This window comes from Gigantopelta aegis, chromosome 4, assembly GCF_016097555.1.
Source record: "Gigantopelta aegis isolate Gae_Host chromosome 4, Gae_host_genome, whole genome shotgun sequence".
Taxonomy (NCBI): Eukaryota; Metazoa; Mollusca; class Gastropoda; order Neomphalida; family Peltospiridae; genus Gigantopelta; species Gigantopelta aegis.
In genome coordinates this window covers 72,581,245-72,604,596 of record NC_054702.1, presented here as the reverse complement: position 1 = coordinate 72,604,596, position 23,352 = coordinate 72,581,245, and the positions used below count along the sequence as shown (strand labels likewise).

At 34.7% G+C, this 23,352-nt stretch overlaps 1 protein-coding gene across 3 annotated transcripts in view; it reads left to right on the top strand.

Annotated features, from left to right (window-relative positions):
• LOC121371064 (homeobox protein Meis1-like) overlaps nt 1-13,317 on the top strand; it is a 161,020-nt gene extending 147,703 nt beyond the window's left edge. For 2 of the 3 annotated variants that reach the window (XM_041496691.1, XM_041496692.1), the window contains exons 11-13: nt 3,572-3,708; nt 6,731-6,811; nt 7,595-13,317. In XM_041496691.1, coding sequence (XP_041352625.1) covers nt 3,572-3,708; nt 6,731-6,811; nt 7,595-7,935 — 559 coding nt within the window. In that variant the 3' untranslated portion in view covers nt 7,936-13,317. The remainder of the gene's footprint in view (nt 1-3,571; nt 3,709-6,730; nt 6,812-7,594) is intronic. The other variant, XM_041496693.1, reaches the window with a different exon arrangement.
• Nucleotides 13,318-23,352: the final 10,035 nt, after the last annotated feature.

Below are 23,352 nucleotides of genomic sequence, written 5' to 3'. Positions count from 1 at the left end.
AACCATTTGTTCAAACTTCAAAATGTTTACCATATCAAGATGTTGGGGTTTTTTTAGTCACATTTCAGTAATACTTTTAATATTAGCAATAAAACCTGGTAGCTTGAAACATGTTTATGTTCTTTATTATTATAAAAGTGCACCATGATTGGTATATCAAAGGCTGTGGTATGTACTAACATGTCTGTGTGATAGTGCATATAAAATATCCCTTGCTACTAACGGAAAAATGTAGTGGGTTTCCTCTCTTGGAAATGTTTGACATCCAATAAAATCAATGTTCTCTAGTAGTGTCATTAAACAAAACAAACAAACAAATTTTCATTTTTATAAAAGTACCATGGTGAAATTATGTGCTCTGTCATGGCACAGTGTATTGCCACATATATGTTATGCATCACTTAATGTTTTTGTTCTATCACATCTGAGAGAATACAATCAAAGGGAAACAACTCTTAATAATTCATTTAACTTTTGCACTGTCAATATAGCTTATTGTTATAATTAAGAAGGAAGTATAATTGTTAATTGGATTTTTTGCTAAATAAAACATGTATAGTAAATTAATAATAATTAGAAACATTTTTTCTTTATCTTTATATTTTGTTAAAAAAGGGCTATCATAATAATGGCTTTAAAGTGTAATGCCAAATAATATATGAAGCTTAATGTTAAATATAAACAAGCATTCTAAGGTCTCACTACACAGATGTCATCTGCCATTGAAACCCATGTTAAACTGCCCAACTTCAAGCGAAGATTGCCCATAGAACGGGTTCTCGTTGGCACTAACAACATACACCATTGCAAACATACATTATATAAGCATTTATTTTCACTCCAAAATTGAGAACATTTCCGTCTCAGTTTTTTGCTATATGACCGCATCTGGCTGTAGTACCGGTCCGAATAGGTGGTTCATTAACCGATTCACTCCGGCTGTCACTTGCGCTATATACCCATGTCCCAAAAGGTCGATGCACAATATTACAAAATAACATGGGCAAAATACAGCCAGAAGGCTTACCATTAAACATACATATTGTTTTAATTCTTCACCATTTGCTAGAAGTGAATATGTGACCCATAACATGTGTCCCAATTAGGAACTATGGTGGACCGTGATGAATGAACTGTCACCCGGAAGTGATCTGTGTAGTGAGACCTAAGTACTTGGTTGAAACATTTTTTTAACTCTTTTAAAAAGATTTAACTTTAACTTTTTTTTCAAATTGTTATGTGACAAAACTACTAAGAAGCTAAAACCCCGAAATAAGTATTTGCAAAGTGAGCAGAGCGTGCTGGGTCTTAACACTCCTGGCGCTCTCATTTCATTAAATGTCTACAGCATGTACTTCTGCCTGTCAGATGAAATTGTCATTAGTAGGAAAAATTTATTTTGCATAATTGGCAAGCTGCAGTTATGTCTGAAGCAATATCGCAGTGCATGGGTCATGTAGACGACATTAACAAGGCATAATGCTCTCATTAGTTCAGTCAGTGGTGCCATCAATCCAGAGCTTTATTTCAATTATTGGTCTTCCATGTTAGAGAGTTCACTGCAGTCCTTGCAGTTTTCCCGTGATCCTTGGGGAAAGTTTGATTACGGTAAGAATTTATTGAACAAGATGTGAATTCCATGGTAGAAACTGCCATTTGAAAATCTCGCGGAATTCTGAAGTGGAAATGAGAATAAAGTGAGTTACTGGTCATGAGTTGTGTGTCTCAAGCCTCTTGGTGTCATTACCCCTGGAATGCACCGCACAGCAAGGGAACAGCCTGGCTGGTAGGTGAGGGAGGCATCAACGCAGTAAGTTAGCAAATTGTAACCCAATAGGCCAAACGCGGCTAACGAGAATGAAGATACAATTTGCTCAAAAGAATACCAGAAGAAATTGCCAGGACCAGGGGATCACTTTCTCCAGTGCTTACCATTAATCAAACGGAAAACGTAATTTTAATTTTCCAAAGTGTTTTTGCTAAGAACTATTTTGGCTCTCGCTGGAGCTTGCGGTGTAATTTGAGGAAATCATCAGTTCCAAATGTCTTTTGAGAGGTCAACCTGCGACCTGCTAATGAGTTACAGTCCGTCTCAGTTGCAACTGACACAAATTGTGGGCTGCACTGGCGCCGAACCTGGGTGTTAGGCAATCAATCAGGTTCTGATGAGCCTGCTACCAGACTGGCAGTGGGCCCACTTGGGCTTTACACTTCCCTTATATATTCAAGCCCAATTAAATAAAACTCAACTTTTATTTCCTTGTGGTCCATAACTGCATGATTCATTGAATATATTTGGTCAAGTACTTTTGCAAAGTTTTACACTAGAACATTTCTTTTTAATTCTGGTTGGGTTTTCTTTTATGTTATACAGTGGTGGGTTGGGGTTTTTTGGTTATTCTTTTCATTTAACTTTTTATTGAAAAATAGTATGTTATTCTATATTTTTTATGAGTTAAATAAACAATATTTTTAATGTACAATGTTGCTTCCTGTTTTTTTCTTAGATAATTGTCACAAACATTCTGTTGGTTACTGGTTTAAAAAAAAAATTCCTTTGATTTGCAACTTTTTTTTACACTTTGAACTGACTGGCAAGTACCGGTAGCATTTTTATTTTTTATTTTTTTATTTTTGGTTTGGTTGTTTTGGGGGTTTTGTTTTGTTTTGTTTGTTTGTTGTTGTTTTGGATTTTTAAGTTTTTGTTTGGGGTTTTCTAGGGGTTTTTTTTATTTAGTTTATTTTGGGGAGTTGTGTTGTTGTTTTGGGATTGTTGTTTTTGCTTATGACTGTGATTTTGTTCAAACATGACACTGTACTGGTAGTTAATGAAGATTTGTCTATGAGTTTTAATACAACTGACAAGAGTAGTCAGAAAATTTGGCTGCCTCCCGACAACATTCATCTGGTGAAATTGTCTGCTGTGAACATTGGGAGACGAACATTCTCCCATCTGCTTGGACGTAACCCACAAGACACTGCTCAGATTCCTGAGTTTATCAGCTCGGTGCTTAGTATTTGTATCATTTCACAACACTCACTGACAGCTCTATGAAAACCTTTTTTCCACCTGGCGTATTCGCAGAGGAAAATTCTCTGGATTTTTCTGCGATTCCAGATTTTAATGCCCCCCCAAAACTGGTTTTGTTCTTGTTCTATAGTGAAAAGCTCACACTAATTCAATAATTTTCAAAACCCAGCAAATCTTTCTTGGGTTTTTGTCTTTATATGTAATTTTAATTTCTATATATCAAAGGCCATGGCATGTGCTATCCTGTCTGTTGGAAAATATGTATAAAAGATCCTTTGCTGCTAATGGAATAACTAGTGAGTTTTCTCTGTGATACAATGACCAAATGTTTGACATACAGTATCCGATGATTCATAAATCAATGTGCTCTAGTGGTGTCTTCAAACAAAACAAACTAACTTTTTAAAACTCGTTTTCCTTTTGTAGAATTTGAAGGTATATCTGGATATAGCAGTAAAATTACTTTGTTATGAATATTGTTTTGCTATCCTCACATTTAATTTGTGATGTTAACGGTTGTAAAATGTTTCTGTTTTGCAGGTTCATTAATGCTAGGCGAAGAATTGTGCAGCCAATGATTGACCAATCAAATAGAGCAGGCAAGTCTCAGCTAGTAACAGTGTTCAAAAATAGGAGGCGTAAGTCGTCATCGACAGATAATCTCGGCCTTTCACCAGGTAAAACATTGGAACCAATCATTGCCAAGGCGTAACTCATCCACAAGTGCGGGATTAGACCATAGAGACAGGGGAGACAACTGTGGCTTTTACCTGGTGAAGGTCATGAAATGCAAACCGATGATGGCTTACCAAGAATTCATGCATGTGCTTGTTAATTTATCCTGTAACCCTCAGTATTGCATCTTAACTGCTAATCAACCTTGATGTGTTGTGTAGAATATACTGCTTCCTAACATGTAATATTTGCACATTTATTCATATACTATATATTTATGCATGTAATATATAAAATATAATACTGTATAATGTATATATTGATATAATGCTTTATAAATGTTCCTGTCTTTATAATCTTTTTTCCTTAAAATATTAAGTTCCTCTATAAAACTGTAGTTACTTTTTTTTAAATAAATAAAACAAACATTATTCTTCTAAATATAAAATTTGGTTTCAAGTTATTATCAAGAGTTTTGTTTAAAAAGAATCATATTTATACTGTGCATATTAGTTATATATCTAACTTAACAATTGCATTTGGGTTTACCCAAGCTTGTCACTAACAATACTATCATATATACCATGTTCACAAATTATAGAGCATCAAAGCTATCAATTGACAATATATTATTACTATGTACTACATTACAAAATAACCTCATATCTATCAATATATGATTACTTTGGATTACATTTACAAATTAAATAACTTAATGCATCAATGTATTAGTAATATATTGTATGGTTGAGTATTTTGTTCATAAAGAAGGGTTTTGGGGTTCGTTGTTGGGGTTTGTTTTGGGGTTGTTTTTTGTTATTGTTGTTGGGGGTTTTTGGGGGAGGGGGGGAGTATGTGGGGGATTCTTTGTACCAATATTTGTTTTAATGGGTTTTTAGTTGTGTGGGCGTTTTTTTGATGATATACAAGCTAGGGCTTGTCTGATGGAGTTAGGCAGTTACCAGTAACATCTTTTGTTTCCATAAATTAAAAATTAATTGCAGTATTTTGTGTCAGAACGATAAGCATGAAGTGAACTTCTGTAAATAATATATATATATATATATATATATATATATATATATATGCCGATGAGTAAAAGCATGTGAAGTATGGCCACCATGTCATAATGAACATTTGATCACCACTGGCTTGCCATGTTGACAGAGCTAAATGGCTTGTGACTGATTCACAAAAGTGTTTGGGGTCTTTTTATATTGCAATAAATGCAATCTCCAACTGCTGTGCGAATTATCCAATCTGTAGAGTTACTCACGAGCACAGCTTTACCACCACGGCACATGTTTTCCTTCATTCGATTCTATCAGGAAAAAATGCAATACATCACCAGCCAAGCAGAGAGAAATTGCTGGCAATTTGATTGGCTGAAATTATTTGCTCTCAGAGGGAATTGTTGCATAATGAAGCATGAATATGTAAACATTTCTGATTCTTCGACAATAATTTTACGTCTATGCATTGTTTCCTTTGTCAATTGCCTATTTGCTTCAGCATGTATTATTCACAAAGTGTTATTGCCTGCATGGTTGATGTTTAGTTAGCATCTGAAATTGTCTGTGCTTGCAGCCTTGCTCCTCTCACTTAACAATTTACATGCACGTGCATACAGCTTAGATCTGCACAAATTACAACACAAAATAATAATAATTAAAAAAAAATAAAAATAAAAAAAAATATATATATATATATATATATGGAGGAGATATTTTATTGATGTTATACCTATTGGTAATCAATCATTTTAGAAATTTACCTCAATGTTAGTGATTATCTTTGTTTTGCCTTTTTCATATATCTGTTAGTTTTTAATTTATTAATATTAAGTAAATTATAATGAAATTCATTTAGTTATTGATAGTTACATATGGTCATTTAATTTACAGTCCACAAATGTAGTCAAACAAAACCCTTCTTTTTTTAAAATTTAAATAAAAAGCATGGAGTTCTAAAATAGAAAGTGGGTTTTTTCTCTGTCTTGATCCCATTTTTAAAATTCCTGTTTTTATACAAACTTCATTTTGTGAATTGTATTTTTTCATAAAGTAAATACGTATATAAAAAATATGTTTGAACCCTGGTATGTTTTATGTAATTTGTGCGGTCTAATACAAGCACACAGTCGAATGTTTAATAACCAGTTGTCATCTAGACCAGTCAGGCTAGTCAAGTGGTTAATGGGTCCCAATTGAGTTCTTGAGTCATAGATTGATAACAGTAAAGAGTTGTTTGTCTAATATTATTAAGTCTAATATTATTAAGTGGCACCCCTATGTGGTTTATGTTTGACAGTGGGCTGTAATCTTTTATCTGTCGAATAGTTTGCTTCAAAAAAGAAAGCAACATTGAGAACGCTAAATTTTAAGTTTTGTATTGGCTATTCAGTCTGATTGGCAAAATGTTAAATTGTTTTTGAGAAGACAATAAAACTATCACATATAAGATAAAGCTATTTAGAATTGGAAAGTAGAAATAGTCATATTGTGTAGTTATTTACTTAGTTTGGGCTCTAATATGCAGAATATAGAGAAAAAAACTCAAATCTTTTAACATGTTTTTTAATTTATATTTTATACATGATGTTCATATCTAGTTAATTGACACATGTCAAAACATCTGTAAATCTGAACAAAACCCTATTACAATATCAAAATCATGTCTCTCCACAAGGCAGAGTGAAAAGGACATTAGACAAAGTGGTGATTGTTTCCATGATCCACTATCAGGTACTCATCCTTAGGAGGACTGCCACTCTCCTAGGAGATATGTAATGGGATGGTTCATCCCTCTTACACCACCCACAGGAGGACTGCCACTCCCAGACTAGCTTAGAAAGCCAACATCAAATAACCATAGTTTAAAATGTGTTGAGGTGTCATTAAATATTTATTCTCTTCCCTTTTCTATCATTTGCCTGTCTGACTGGTCGCATGATTTAAAAAAAAAAAGAAGTATGTTCTCATTTAAATATGTAATAATCTAATTAGTATTTTAATTTATGCACAGGTCCTGGTGCTCACTCGGCTTACAGCCCTGATGCCAGCATGGGTTACATGGATGGACAGCATATGCAGATGGGTGCACACAGTAAGTTATCTTTCCTTTGTAGTCAGTCAGCAGTCATTCCATTATTGTGTTCATATACTGCCATGTATACAGATCTGTACACTGAGGTTAACTGACTAATGGCAGGATATCGGTCTCCAGTGTTTTTATAATGGTGAATACTGTGCAGAAAGAAGTGTAACATTTATCCTAAACAGGATCAAATGGATAATTGTTTTCTCCTTTTTTTTAAGTGGGTATTATTTTCTAATGTTTCTAATATGAGCTTATCAAATATTTCTGTCTCCATTTTGCTTTTTTATATGGATATTTATTTCAATATGGAGAGCCTCAAAAACATTCCATTTGAAATTGAGTCATGTAACAGTATAATAAAATAGTGTAAATACAGAATTTTAAACTACAGTCAGATGCCATGATCTCAGTGTTGAAGAGACCGAACCAAATAGTCCAAGATAATGATGGATCAAGATAAACATGCATGCCAAGGGACTTTTTTTTTTATTTCAAGATGTCCTGGGCTCACAAAATAACAGTGGTATAGATAATGTTTAACAATATACAATGAAATCTGTCTAAACTGCATTACACCAGGGACCTAATATTTATCCAGTTTTGACAGGATCCAGTGTTTAAATGGTCACATTTTTTAATTTAGAAAATTTGGGACTATAAAACTTGGCCAATTTTGATAGCATTCCAATTTGTTTTGGGGTCTGGATCTAGACAGGTTTTACTGTATATTAATAAAATAATTTCACAATACACTGATGCTGTCTTAATTCTGACGTTTTGCCTTTTCAGGACTTCCGGGCATGCACACTGCTGACATGTACGACCCGATGAAGGCTGGCTACTCACATCTGACGGACGGGACCCAGCGCTACGACATGTTGGGGGGCATGCACAGGACTGACATGTACGGGGCCGTGCCCCCGGTATCCGGATCCTATGCACAAATGTCACAGTTTTCTCCCCCCGTTCACTCGCAGGCCATGCTGATTCCGGGCCACCCGCATCACATGATGATGGGCCACGCGGCCACCGGCATGGGCCACCACGGCATGTCGGCAACGCAGAGCCCGCCACTGCACGCAAGTATGGATGGGATGGGACAGCATATACAGGACATTCACGCCGGCTAATGGAGCACCAGTTCCAGCCTGGAAACAAGCAACAACAAAAAAATAAAGTATTCTATTTGGTGCAGCATATGCTGAAGCATGGTTTCGGCTCCAGTTATAAACATTGCTGGCAGGACCGACCCCCTCCTCGAAAAAACTAAACAAACAAAAAAAAAACGAAGAGAAGAGCTAGCAGGGACTGTAATGTGACAATTGGGTACATGTACAACTTTGTTGGGAATATAATTCTCACGGCCGACTCATGACTTTTAAACATTGTACATCAAGATTTTGTAGAAAAACCTTTTAATCGAGCGGCTCATCGTTGTAATAATAATGTGTGCCAGATGACCTAGTCACCTATGTTGTTGTTAGACATTTTGTTAACTGATAATGGTGGTTACTGCATTGTCCCTAATAGTATAGACATCAGAAATGCCACAGTTGTCATGGCAACAGTGGCGGTGGCATCAATGGTGGAACTGAGCTAATGGTTGGTGTTCTCAGTATTTTAGCGACATTTTTTATTTTAAAAAATATAAAAAATGAACTGTTGTGACACTTCTAGCGATATACAAGACCTCACGATGACAGAGATAATGGTCATGTAGTAGACGCAGCACTAGGAGACAATGATGATGTTGCTAATCTGCAGTGAAGATGCCACAGTTTCTGAAGGACACACACAGTGTTACAATACTGGTGATGCTCACTGCACTGATGAAGGAAATAACGAAGACAGTGCATGATTACCGTGTTTGTCATCAGAACCATGCCACCACATATAGAGTGTATCTGTAGTTCAGTGTTCAGTGGCAGTGACCTTGTACTAACGTAATGCCGCTGCCGCCGCATGTGTATAGTATCGACACCTACTTTTCGGGTGATGCTTCCCCCTATCTATAGGTAGAAACATCCCCACAAATTCAGAATATATTGGTTACATAAAGCTTTACATAACTGGAAATACCTCAAGGCAGAGCAAACTATATTATTAAGGCAAATGCATTCCAAGTTAATTTATTTCTGTGCCATTTTGTAATATTAATAAACTTACTGGATAAACAAAATACTGTGAATTATTTTCTGGGGGTGCACGGCTGTAGCTCTTCAACTGGCTAAACTGCAGCCACCCAGGTCCACTGACTAGGATATCTTTGTCAAGTAAATATATTGTATACCATATTAAATCTAAGGTATGCCCCCTTTTAATTAATACCCTGATTCAAATACCATTTGGAGAACAAACACATGCTATGTACTGAAAGTTGACCATTCACAAAATCTTTGGGTTGACTTGGTTTCAGTTCCCAGTGTAAGTACATTTATTATATCTCGGTGCTTCATAATGTTAAGGAAAAGCCATAGCAACTCTATAAAGATGGTAAAAGAATGGATCTCTCATGCTGAGATCTTGTCATAAGTTTAGGTGTGGTCATTTAATATGACCAGCAACAGCTTATACATGTAAAAGAGTTGAACTATTTAGTTAGAACAAAACTCAGTTTGGGCAACAGCATGTATTAAATAGGTTCATTAAGAAATGTTTTATTTGGTTGTCAATAATTTATGAAAGTAAGAGAGTAGATTATTTAGTCTGAATATAACTCAAGTTTTGGCAACAACATGTAATACTTGTAATAGGTTTGGTAAGAAAAACAATGTATTTGGTTATCAATAATTTATAGAAGTTACAGAGTTATTATTTAGACAAAACAAACTTTATTATGATTGGCAGCAACTTGTGCATGCAACAGAATTTATTACTATTAGGGAGGTTTTTCTTAGTTTGGTATGATTTCAGTAAAGGTTCATCAATACTGTTACCATTTTGGATAATATCAAAGTATACAGCCGCAGTGCAGGTTTATATCTGAAAATGTAAGATTACTGTGGAATCTAGAAATGATGGTTTCCAAGGAACAAATAAGTAACTGCAGGAAGGTCATTGAGTTATCTCCCTCTATTGGTGGCATTAATGTTGTGTAAAGCTTGGTGCATTTTGTTATATATTGAGATACTAAATGCTGTTAAACTTGTCAATTGTTGATAAAGGACAATATTATTCATTGACAAAACCATCACTGATTGACTTATACAAATCAGTGTGAAAATGTTATGGTTACTTTGTCTCAATACTTTTGGTGACTTCTTTAGTCTGAATTGTAGCATAACTCTTGCAGTCATATCATAGTGGTTGAAAAGGAAGGTATGAAAATGTTGGAGTCAAATTCTAAGTTTCAAAAAGGAAAAGTCAAGAGAATGTACATGTATTTATGACTATTTGATAACAAAATGTAAAAAAAAAATGTTTTAATTGTTGAACAATAACCAAGATTTTTATTGCTGATATTTAGAAGTGACATAAATACACCTTAATCATCTTAGAGTAGAAAATGAAAACAAATTCTATATTTGTTTTTTACCAGTATATTGATAATTGATTATTTTTATACTTCAATTCAGTTTAGATGTAAATGACAAAATCATTAAGATAAAACAAAAATAAGTATTGGGTGTTAGATAGGACCTAAGCATCTGAAGTTATCTAAACTTAATGACAGAATCTCAGTTCAGTGGATAGTTTATGTATAGTTGGAGTGAAAACTATGATTTTCTTTGTGTGTATGAATACTAAATATTGGCACGGTCACATTATCTCGTAGACTTAAATAATCTTCAAATTTGGGGGAAAAAACAAGGACTGCATTGTATTATTACTTTAATATTTGATTTTTCTGTACAAGCAGGCCTGTATCCAGAGACTGTTCAGTGGGTTGTTTGCACATTCACACACACACATATACACACATGTATAGGCACACATGCATACACATATGCATACACACACATGCACATTAAGATAAAAATTGAAACGGCAATTTAGGTCCACATTTTTAAACAAAAAAGATAATTGTTTACTGTTAAAAAAAAGTTAAAGTTGTTATGTTTAATGACACCACTAGCTGTTCAAGATCAACTTTTACCATAAAATACTCTCACCCACACCACTCCATAAAAACAGATCCTGCTTGTATAGTCAACATATTTTTTTTTTAAAGATCAACTGGCATGTGTGTGGTATTCAATACTCAGTAGTAAGGGAATAAAAAATTATTTTCAGTACCTATAGTCTACCTTGCTAACAAGGCCACTGTTTATCACAACCACCTATAAATAGAGGAAACATGATGATGTCCTACGGTACACATATATTTTAGGCTGTATATAAAGACCACTTTTTAAATGCCACTTTTTGTAGTTCATTTGGGTGGCCTTTATAGACGGGTTTCAATGTTTTCTCAATTGCATTTTTTTCATGTGACCAAGCCAATATAATGTGTTTTTTTGAAATTTTTTTGAATTTTTAAAGTGATATTCCAATTAATGCCAAAGATCTGAGTATTTCAATGCTACTTTCATGGAAGGCAGCTTTTTGAAATATTTTACTATGAATGACAAAGTCGTACATTTGTTTGGGGCTTTTTTTTTTCTTTTTCTTTTAATTGGACCCTCGCTTTTTGAAGTGTGTTTGAGGAATGCGGAATTCTCTGTTCCAGGTCAGACAGCACGACAATCAGAGTGAGAGTATAGACTAGTACAGCACACTTGAACATATTGCTTTATATTTATATAGGACAAGACACAACAGTTTGCAGTTTCCGTTCTGCTTGAAGGCAGCAATGTGTGTTATGTTATATAAAGACACACATTGATGCACTGACATTTTAAATTGCAGCTTCATTAAAAGATGACCAGTCATCAGGTTTTGGCACCAAGTTATATATTCTGTATTTAACTAGTCAACCTGAGCAATCAAGAAACGTTTCATCACTGTATACTAGTAGAACTTAAGAGACTTAATAAAGTAAAACCCCTCTAAAATGGACACCTATGGGTCCAAGTAAAACGTCTGGTTTTAAGGGGTATATGGATTGGAGAAATTGTGTTCTTTACTAATATTTTAAAAAGGAACAGTGAAAACTGTCTGTGTTTTGAGAGAATTTGAGTTTACTGAGGGTCCGGGTTTGAAGGGTTTCACTTTAGTATGTAAACATTAGCTGTTCTTTTGTTTATGTAACAGCAAATGATGATGATCACAAATAATATTCATGCTTATACCCAGTTATGGTTGAAGCATGATGTTCTGGTCATACCACTTGGTTACCTGCACTGTGGGTCCAGGACAAAGATTAGAGACAGAAATCTGTAGTTGATGCATGGGCTGTTCAATAACTGTTTTATATGCACTTTCCAATGAGACATACTATCATGTGGCTCAAACTTCTTCACTGATCAATCAATCAGTCATTTGACACATGCTTATATCCTCTGAACATTCAAGAACATCTCTCTTAAGCACATTCTCCAAATTTCCTGGCAGATGTGTTCACTGAGCATTGCAGTTGTTGTTTAGAGCCTGTGTCAGAATACAAACCCAGACATTCAGTTCAGTGCTGGTAGGTAGGCACTGGGCCAGTATCTACCAGCATTGAACTGAATGTTCGTCACCATTTTGACACCGAGTCTCATACTGTAATGAAGTCTATACCTTTGGTGCCAAAATCTATTGACCAGTCTCATTAAACTGCATTCAGCGCAGAAAAATAACTCCATATGCATGTAATTCACTTAGAAAATGTTATTTAAATGGAAAATAATGAGAGAGCAAACAGAATTATTTATACAAAGCATATATAGTATATATCAGTATACAGAACAGACAGAAACAGTTAATAATGTTTTGCAGTTTTGTTTGTAAATTATTTTCAAGAGTTTTTGCCTTTCTTCATGACAGTTTGTGGTATTAGGAATAACATGTGCAGTATTCTCTGTCATGACATTTAATAACTTGACATATTAACTAGAGAACTGTGACATAGATATATGCAAATTTGCTTATATTCCTTTAATTACCAGGACTTTTATTTTAGTTTTTAAAAAAGTGCTTTTTTTTTTCTCCAAAATCATGGATCTGTCAATTTCTTTAAAAAATACCTCATTTCATATAATTGTTTGTTTGCTTGTTGGTTTTGTTATGCTTTTGATGTTGCAGCTATATGGCAGATTTTTTAAAAAGCAGATCATCAGAAACTTCACCATGTCAAACAATTTGAATAGGTAATTATATGTCTGTTCAGAATACTGAAGTGTAAGTGTGTGTGTGTGTGTTTGGTGAAAGGTGTAAAAAGATGTTTGAATCTATTCAAATAAACTATTGTTATTTTGTCTGTACTGTTGGTATATTAGTATGGGTGTGTGTATGAAGATTTTTCAGGTGTATCTTTTCATTTAAAAAACATACTTGTTAAAATGTGTAAAATTTGCTCGAAACCTGTAAATGAGTGATGAAGATTGAGGTAATAAACATACTTACTACGCATACAATTGTACAAAACAAAACACTGGAGTTGCTTTTTATTTACTACAAGAATATGTACCTTAACAATTGAGATCATGTAAATTATGATGTATTCAGAAGAGACTAGTTTCTCTTCATATTATTCTAATCTTGGTATTCTAATCTCAGTTAATCTCAGTCACAAATTTCATTTTGGTGCCATGTTAAGATGTTGCCGACTTACAACAGACATTTTAATGACTAAAATTGCATATTAAATACATTTTTCCACATAAATTATCAGTAGCCCCATATTAAATGTGTTTATGGCCGTCCTAGTGTTTGTACTTCATTTGATTTCCTAGTATATGAAAATATTGGGGAGACCAATTACAATTACTGGAATGACTAAAAACACCTTGAATATACAGACACTGACATCCTAAACATTAAGCTATATTTAGTATGTAATTTTAGTTGTTAAAAGATTTTATTAGTGGGATACATCTTACAATGGCAGCAAATAGTAGAATATTATGTTGTAAGAGGTTAAAGCCCATAATGTAGTCTTCTGACATACCAGTCATGAAGCACTGGTTAGAACAGAAAAAATAACCTAAAGTCTACTGGGCAGAACAGATCCCATGACCTATCACATATCAAGCTACATCATAATATATTGAATAGACGTGAATTTCTCCTGCAATGTAATTAGTATCTTTACTCAGAGTCAGAGCCAGAGCCATACTTGGTAGTTGGAGTGGGGTAACAAAATGTAAAAGTACACTTCTTCAAAAGTGCTCATTTCTGTAGCTTGAGAAGCTAATATAACAACTCTGTTCTGGGTTTTTGTTTTTACCAACTCCCTCAGCCCTAGTTACTTTAGGCTAGGTATGGCTCAGCTACCAACGTGCTTTAAAAAAGAGGTATCTATTGACTTGGATCTTGTGACTATGATTGAAATAAGTTGCTGCCATGGTCAATACTTTAAGTCCACTGATTCACCCACAGTTTTGGCAGTGAGCAGAAGCATGTTTACAATTTTATGACCATTTGGTGTCATCACCAGGGTTTTCAAACCGTGCTAATTAAAACAAGTCAACAAATGCAGTATGTACTTGCTGATGTTATAAAATTAAAATAAACAAAAGAAAAAAATCAGGGTTATAACATCCAAGGACTCCTGAAAGCCTTCAAAACAATTATGGTAGACCCTCGGAATATATCATATCACCATCACTGACAAAAACGATGTCTGATGCAATACCCTATTTTGATCACATGCATGACTTTTCATCTTTTTAGTGAAAAACATGTATTTTAAACTATGGATTGATGCCTGTAGGTTGTGCTCATGATTGGTGTCACTGATGGGGCAGGATATGCTCATCTTTCAAGAACACCTGATATCATCACAGTTTGTACTGTTGTTACTGAATGCATTCCATTACAGCTGTATATTTTCCACTGGGATCTATCCTGTACAAATTTGGGTTTTCTAAGCTAGTCTTGTGAGTGGCATTCCTCTTCAAGGCGGTGCAGGAGGGAGGAAATCATGTTGCAGATCTCCTAGGGGAGTGGCGGTCCTCCTAAGGACGACCACCTGATAGTGGATCATGAAACCAATGACGACTTTGCCCGACTTCAGGACAGGACAGGACAGGACTAGGTTTTAACGTGTACATTCAGAGCAAGCTGTTGTAGCACACGTCTGCCATGGGCCCTGTCCATGACAGAAAAAGATGGTGGAGGTGGGAGGAAGGACCGCCTGTGCTGACTGGCGCAAGAGAGCGCTAGCCGCCCGGATGATCGGTAGCAGGCGGAGGGTAGCCCGACTTCCTTTCGACTGCCTTATATATAGAGAGAGTTACAATTTTGATCATGGAATACGGTTTTGTCATTCAGATACAATCAGGTCATGTTTCTTAAAAACACTGCCATCATAGGAGTGAATCGGGAGATGTTTCATTCTTACAAACACTGAAATCGTGGCTATTGAATCAAGCTAGTCTCACAAAACTCACAATAAGCTGTGAATCAAGTCATGTTTCAATATTACAACACTTGTCATTGGCAGTGAACCAGACCATGTTTCACTCACTCACTGACACTGCCAAAGGCAATGAATCGAGCTACGTTTTTCTCTTACAAACACAGTCACGAGAAGTCAGTGGAACATTGTTTTAGTACTAACACTGAGTAGTGAATTGAGCTAATGCTTCACTTTTGACAAACGGTCACGGGTATTGACTGAATCAAGCTACGTGTACTCTTACAACCGCTGTTGGTAGCAGTCACTTTAAAAAAAAGGTATTGTTATATACTGTCTTCATGAGTAGTGAAGTGAGTCAGTTTTAGTCTGACAAACAGTCAAGGGTAGTGACTGAATCAAGCTACGTTTTCACTCGAACACTAACGAGCAGTCAGTTAAACCATGTTTTATTACAACACTGTCATGATAAATACTGGTAGTAACTTGAGCCAATGTTTCATTCTTGACAAACGGGTTAAGGGTAGTGAATCGGTCTAGGTTTTACTGTTGTAATATACCGCCATGGGCAGTGAAAACACTGAATCGAGTGATGTTTTACTCTTGACAAATGGTCAAGGGTAGTGAATCGGACTAGGTTTTACTGTTGTTAAATACCGCCATGGGCAGTGAAAACACTTAATCGAGTGATGTTTTACTCTTGACAAACGGTCACGGGTAGTAAATCGGACTAGGTTTTATTGTTGTAAAATACCGCCATGGGCAGTGAAAACACTGAATCGAGCGATGTTTTACGCTTTAAAATATTTAATATCGGTAACAAGCAGTGCTTCACTAGTAAATAGTTAATCGTCATGGACTGTGAAAATAGCCATGTCAGACTGCAAACGCTGCGTTGTGAATCGAACGACGTATCACTGTTTTAAAAGGGTCACCATGGACAGTGTACAGTAAGTTCTTTAAATGTTTTAGTGTTTTCCCTAGCTTGTTTTAGCATGGTGCAGCACCATGCCTCAATAGTCTAGCACCATCTTGCCTTAATCAACGCCATACTGCCCTGAGATTAAACAAGACTTTTTCACTAATTAATTCTAAAATTGTCTTTATAAAACACCCAAAAAGGTATTATTAATTAATAAAATATGCCTTTTATATCTTTTGCCATTCATTTATTAAAGCAAACGCATAAATTACTTTAATGTTTATTTTAATTAATTTTTGTGTATTGTCAATGAAAAACAAGTGCCCCGAAAATGGCGAAAATGCCCCAAAAGTGTTTGGTCTACCATGCCTTGCCTAATTTCTAGGGAAATCACTATGTTTGTTGAACTCATTCATCTTCCCAGGGTGATACCGGCAATGTAGACCTAACTGACATTACCTAAAAAAGAAAAAAGAAAAGAAAAAAAAGTACCATCACTGCGCATATGGGGAATTGAGATACTTTTACAAACATTTTCATCATGTATATCAAATGAACAGTTAACATGACGAGTTTTTGTTTATTGTTTGTGTCGTTGTTGTTATCCTTATTGTTTTATTATTTATAGCATAACAATGTTTTAAAGGGGAGAAAAGCTATATGGCTACGAGTTGCTGTGGTCTTTGGAAGATACAAATACATTTTAACACACGCAAATTGAAATTGAAAGGATATATCATGGGATAAAAATCTAGTGCATGTAGAACAAAAGCACTCCTAAAAAGAGAAAAATCGCATCAAATTAATTGAATGACCAAGAACCTATTTCAACCACAATATCAAAAATAACCGTCACTCAGAAAATAACCGTCACTCAGAAAATAACCATCACTCAGAAAATAACCGTAAAGAAAAATACACAAAGAAGACAGGACAGATATTTTAATGAAATTAATGGCAAGTAGAGCTTAATATTAAAACTAAACAAATGCCTTTTATAAAAAATGGATCATAACAAATCAAAATTGTTTAAACAAAAATAGCATTAATACATGTATTTTGTCTTTCTTTCTTCTTTCTCTCATTTAAACCATAATTATAGCAAAGTAATTGAAGGCGCTCACCAAGTCTACAAATTAAATTAATTATTCATGATATGCAGGTCTAAAAGAATATGCATATCTGGTATTTTGGGTATCTGCTGCTTGGGGTTCGTGTATCAGTTTTCGTAAATGAAACCTCCCAGGAGATATTTCCAAGGAAGACGAGCGTACGTGTGTTATAAAATGAGTCAGTGTAGGAAAATCGCCTGAAGCCTCTATCTTGACTCCCATAAATTAGTTTCTCACAGTTATTTGTGAATGTCTAGCGTTTGAGTATAATTTATATTTTTGTACCAGAATACCACGTTTTAAAATAATCTAATGTCGTCGTTTTAAAACAGTTAGTGGCGAACAGTAGGCGTATGTGCAGAGAGGGGGTTTGAGAGTCGAAACACACACACACACACACACACACACACACACACACACACACAAACACACACACACCCTGCTCAAAGCGGCTTTTTAAAAATAAAATTATGATTTGTGAATTTTACTTGTAGAATGCAGTAAAAAATGCATTTCAGGATATATTTCATTTTCAAAATTTTCCGGTAAAGCATGCCACCGAATCCCTCTACAATTAACATAAACCAAGGGAGTCGAACCATTTCAGCTAAAAAAAAAAATATATAATACTATTACAAAGTCCTACATAGTCATTAGAAAGTAAAACATTGCAAATAATCGATTGTTTGTACTAATATACATAATATTTGCGATTGTAATTGTAACGAATGATTTGATTGTATGTAATTATTTAATTTGATCTAACAATTTAGTATATGACTAATGTATTTATATACATATTCAGTGCAACACAAACATTATATATCATGAAAAATACATTAAAAATTTTGTATTTGCATTTGTCATGAACACTATTACTTATATTTAAAGAACGCAGAAAATTGCATTTCATGACATCTAGTTTTGAAAGGGTTTTTTAGGAAGCATGCCCCCGAAAGCGCCCTCGATATCAGTCCACTGGAGTTGAGACAACGCTTTCAAAATTTCCTTCTCACGCACTTGGACAGGGTCAATCAATATTTTATTGAAGCTGATAATATTATGTATATATATATATATATATATATATATATATATATATATATATATATATATATATATATATATATATATATAAATTAAGATGAAATTACTTATATGTTTAAAAAAATAAGCAAGTTATGTCGACATTTATGGGTCGAATACATTACAAAAAAAAACCCACAGTATTAGTAAATTTTATAACATTGGTCTTTTAAATAAATAAAACTAAAAATAGAAATAGAAATGAAATGAAATAATAATATAAAAAGAAATGAAATGAAATAAGACAATACAAAAAAACTGAAATGAAAAATGAAAAAATAAAACAGAACAAAACAGTACAGCATAGCATAGAAAATAACAGAACAGTTCAACGCAATGCAACGTGGGAAAAAAAAACCACAAAATAATATAAAATCCACACCATTTGATTAGTGCGACCTGACGACAAATTCCGTGCGATAATTTTGAAATTGTAAATCTCATTTTATTATGATTAGTACCGGGTCAATTTATGGGAATTACAGGGAAATGTACTAGCCTACTTCTGCGTCAAACATTTTGATGATTATGTCATAATAACTGATTAACTGAAACGCCCAATGTATAATATTTATAGATAGTCCCTGGGAATTAGTTCTACAGCCGAGTAATAAACTGCATGCGCAAAAGTAAAAAAAAAAATGTTTTTAACGGTTTACTTATTCAAAATAATTATGTCATCCCTATGGAATCTGAACTATTCAAGATGGCCACAAATATAATTATATGTAGGTTTTGCAAATCTAGGCAAATGATCCTTATTTTAGTATCATAAGACCATCCGATAAACCGGACTAAATTGTCTTTGCTGTTGAAGAAAACAAGAGAAATGTTCATAATTTAAATATTATCCAACTACAGCTGATAAAGATTCTACTGGAATAAAATTAGTGGTTTGGTGATATATTTCAATGATGGATAGATATAATCCAAAATGGTGGCCAAAGTCACCACTGCTACACTGAAAGCAAAAATCCTGAGAAATAATTTATAATTTCAATGTCGTGTCGTGAAAAATAATTTATAATTTCAGTTTAATAATTTGTAATTCCAATGTCGTGTCGTTTAGATGCTTACTTTTGGTGTCTAACAATATACAAGCATTTGTGGTGGTAGTTTATACAAAGGACGTGCCAAGATAATCCAAGATGGCAGATTAAGTGGTTACTTAAATGAAGAAAAAAGGAAACGATCGTAGTGTTGATGTCATTACCTATAGAGACATTTTTGTGCTTTACTGTTGTAGCAACCAAGAAATCAATGGAATAACTGGTGATTGCTTGGACGTGTACAGAGGGGGATGAAGGGTGGGTATCGAAATCACCCACTATTCCACAAGGTCAAAGGTACCGACTTCAAAACATGTTCACTGTTACACCAGACCCATTGCCTGTGAAAAATAGCATGATAATATTGAAAACAAAATAGTATTTTATGAATTAGTGATGACACAAAATGTAACATGATCAATCGCGTCAAACCAAGTTGGTTTGCTCGTTGACATAATTATGAACTAGTGTTTGTGATCAGAACACCTCAATAAATCGACTTTAAACTCGGAACACCTCGGCCTATAAAACAAATTTAAGTGTTTTTTAACTCCACTAGAACACATTGATTATTAATCATTGGTTTAATTTACCATAGTTTGACACCCAATAGCCGATGTATTTTTCGTGCTGGGGTGTCGTTAAACATTCATTCATTCATTCATTTATTAATCATCTGCTATTGGATGTCAAACATTTGGTTATTCGGCCTATAAGATATACATGTATTTAAGCTGTCATCACACGATTAGGACTACATAGTGTCTTTCAACATTTCTGCTAATATATTTGTCTAACAATGAATGCACATGCGGCTCAATTCGACACATACATTTTGAGTTGGAACTAGGACTTTCTTTTGCACATCTGCATCAAATAACGTTAAAGAAACGATTTCGAGTTTGCTGCCGTTGTAAGATGTTTTGTTCTAACAATTTTTCAAGGACTAAAATTACACAATTAAGTATATATTATTTTCATAATATCAATGTTTGAATAGTCAAGTGATGCATAAGCGTACGGGCTCCCATTTTTTGTAAGGGAGCAGGCTGGTTTGCCCGAATTAAACGAAAATATCCGAATCTGGATAAAAAAAACCTTTTTCCATATTTGCATTACTGCCAAAGATATGGTTACAGACGACTCACTACGCATATTTACGTGTATTGCAACTAATGTTGAGGGTAGAATGATGGAAATACATGGTAAAAAGATTTCAGGTTAGCATATTTTGCCCGAATGGCTCTATAGTTTTTGCTCGAATTTGAGGATTTGTTCCAGCACTAAGGGGGTAGTCGATCCCCCTCCCCCGTCTCGTACGCTTATAAAGTTTTATTGATTGTAGCTGTTCGAACTTCATTTTATTCTCTAATAGTAGTATATTTTTTCGCCGTGTACGAAATTATTTGGCTTTAAAATCTAGTTTAGACCATTAGAAACAGGAGAGTAAAAAACCCACTGACTATACCGACACTGATATTCAAAACTAGAAAATATATTTAATATGCAATTGTAGTCATTAAAAGGACTCTATTAACCGGAAACATTATATAATGGAATCACACTCAGGGTAAGATCTTTTTAAAATATGAGTAGGATTCCGAAGAAAATCAAAGAAAACCTTCTGGTACAACGTTAGAAAGTGTGCTCGTGACAATCTTTCGTCCAGTCGAAATATATTGCATTTAGATCTGGAGGTCGTAACAATTGAAGATATATTTTTCGAAATGTATAATTAAAGTAAACTCTTTATATCTCGAAATTGCTGAAGCCAGCATGTAATCTTGACAAACAGTTACATTCCAGATAATTAAACACTCGTATTCGGTGGATAAACGTTTTTTTTTTTTTTTTTAAATAACTGAGTAAATTGCGATAATGAGTTTTTAAACTAAAAATCACACTTTGATTCATTGTTTGCATCTTTGAAAATGTATTGCAGACGTTTCCCATGAGGGTGAGATGTACAGTTTTGAACACCTAGTGTTTTGTGTTTTCGTTTATCGTCTCAACTTCTTGTCATATGCTAGACAGCAATCAATAACACTGCAGACGTCATCCATGCAGTCGTGTTATTCCGGTACTCGCATGACATGGATTTTACATGCTCGAGACACCTTGGATTGACTGACTGATAATTAGTACCGGTAACGACAACTTAAATCTATTCTGATCTGGTTACGGCAGACGAGAGCTGTTATTTGTGCTTTGATATTTTTACTATCATCACATATTTGAACTTCAGTTCTGCCATGATGCAAGAAAATATTCCAGTTTCATCTTCGTTGTTGTGTTTTCTCCAGTAATTCACATTTTGATGAACACTAAGGAGACCATAAATATGGATTTTATGTTTTAATTTAACACCACCAACAACAACAAACAAGTCAATTGGTCACTAAATGATAAAGACTAAGATTATAAAACTTTAGTATGGTTCTAGACATGGCCCGGTTTTACGAAGCGTTCTTAGCCCTAAGGTCACCTTAAGTGCACAAGGTAGCTATGCACAAGGGTCACTGGTATTTTGTATATTTTAAAAATCATTTAAAATTTATTTTTCAACTTAGAGAAACATATACAAAACATATAGTAAATATGTCATTTAGGACCATCTAGACCATTTTAGATAATGTTTGCATATTTATGTCGAGGTTCCCTAATATACAGCCACAGTACAAAGTCACAGTTTAATTTGCGTTTTATTTCAGTAGGAACATACAAAAAGGCTAGTAAAACGTTTTAGTTTTTTGTACTATGGGTGGATTATATTTAATGTCACGAAGGAGTGCGCCAACAGTTCTTGCGTTTGTCTAACCGATCAACACGCAAATAATTGTAAATGCGTTCTTGCGTCTGCACAAACTATCGATGAACTTGCTTTAAAATTGGGTTACCAACAGCATTCTGTTGGATAATTGTGCTCACTATCACTTGTCCACGCTGAAACCAATCGATGACCCTGCAGGTTGAGGGATAGTAGTAACCAACATGGTTGAAGAACACACTGGTCCAACCCTCACATAGGTTGATGGTCCGTGAATTGATGTTCATGGTGACATAATGTACACATGCCACTCACCAGGGACAACCTTACATGGAACATGGTGCAGTCTTTATATTTCTGTGCCCAGCAGCTAGCAGTTGGATCTGTTGGACTGATTAACATGTACATATAGTCAAAATATAGGAGCAACTCCTCGACTGTCTTGGTTTTTATGGTATGGCAGCTTTAAGGTGTGTTATGCCTTCCATAACGTCTTTTACTGGTAAGAAGGTGAAAGCATTGACCATGCCACGAATTAGCCAAAAATAAGCATCGTCTAGATAATGTGGAACAAGTCCTGAATATATGTTACGCCAGATCCATTGTGTAAAATAGATAACAACCTTTGCCCATGAGTTCACGGTCATAGACAGTAAGGTCAGATCGCAGTAAATTATCCTCAAATGGCTGTGACAATGGCTGACACACTGAAGTCGTAAATCAAGCTTATTATACAGAGCATTTTCTATAAAATACCTCTGATGTAAGTCGAAAGTGTGTCCATCGAGTATTTATTAGCCATGTTCTATATTTACTGACTGACATGTTTCCATCATGATTGTACTCATAACAAATCTAAACAACAAAACCATAATACGTGATCAGGGCCACAATGCAGAGTTTAATGGACATTTGGCAAAATAATGGTTGATTCCATGGATCTCTATCTAGTGTCTCGTCTATAGGTCTATAAGAGGACAACCACTCCCGAGGAGATCCTTACTTACTATTTGTGACACCCAATAGCCGATATGTATTTTTGTGCTGGGGTGTCGTTAAACAAACATTCATTCATTCATTCTTTCTTTTACTGGACAATACATCCTTACTGCACCGCCACAAAGAGGACTGCCTCTCCAAGATCAGTCCACTAAATCAAAATTAGCACATG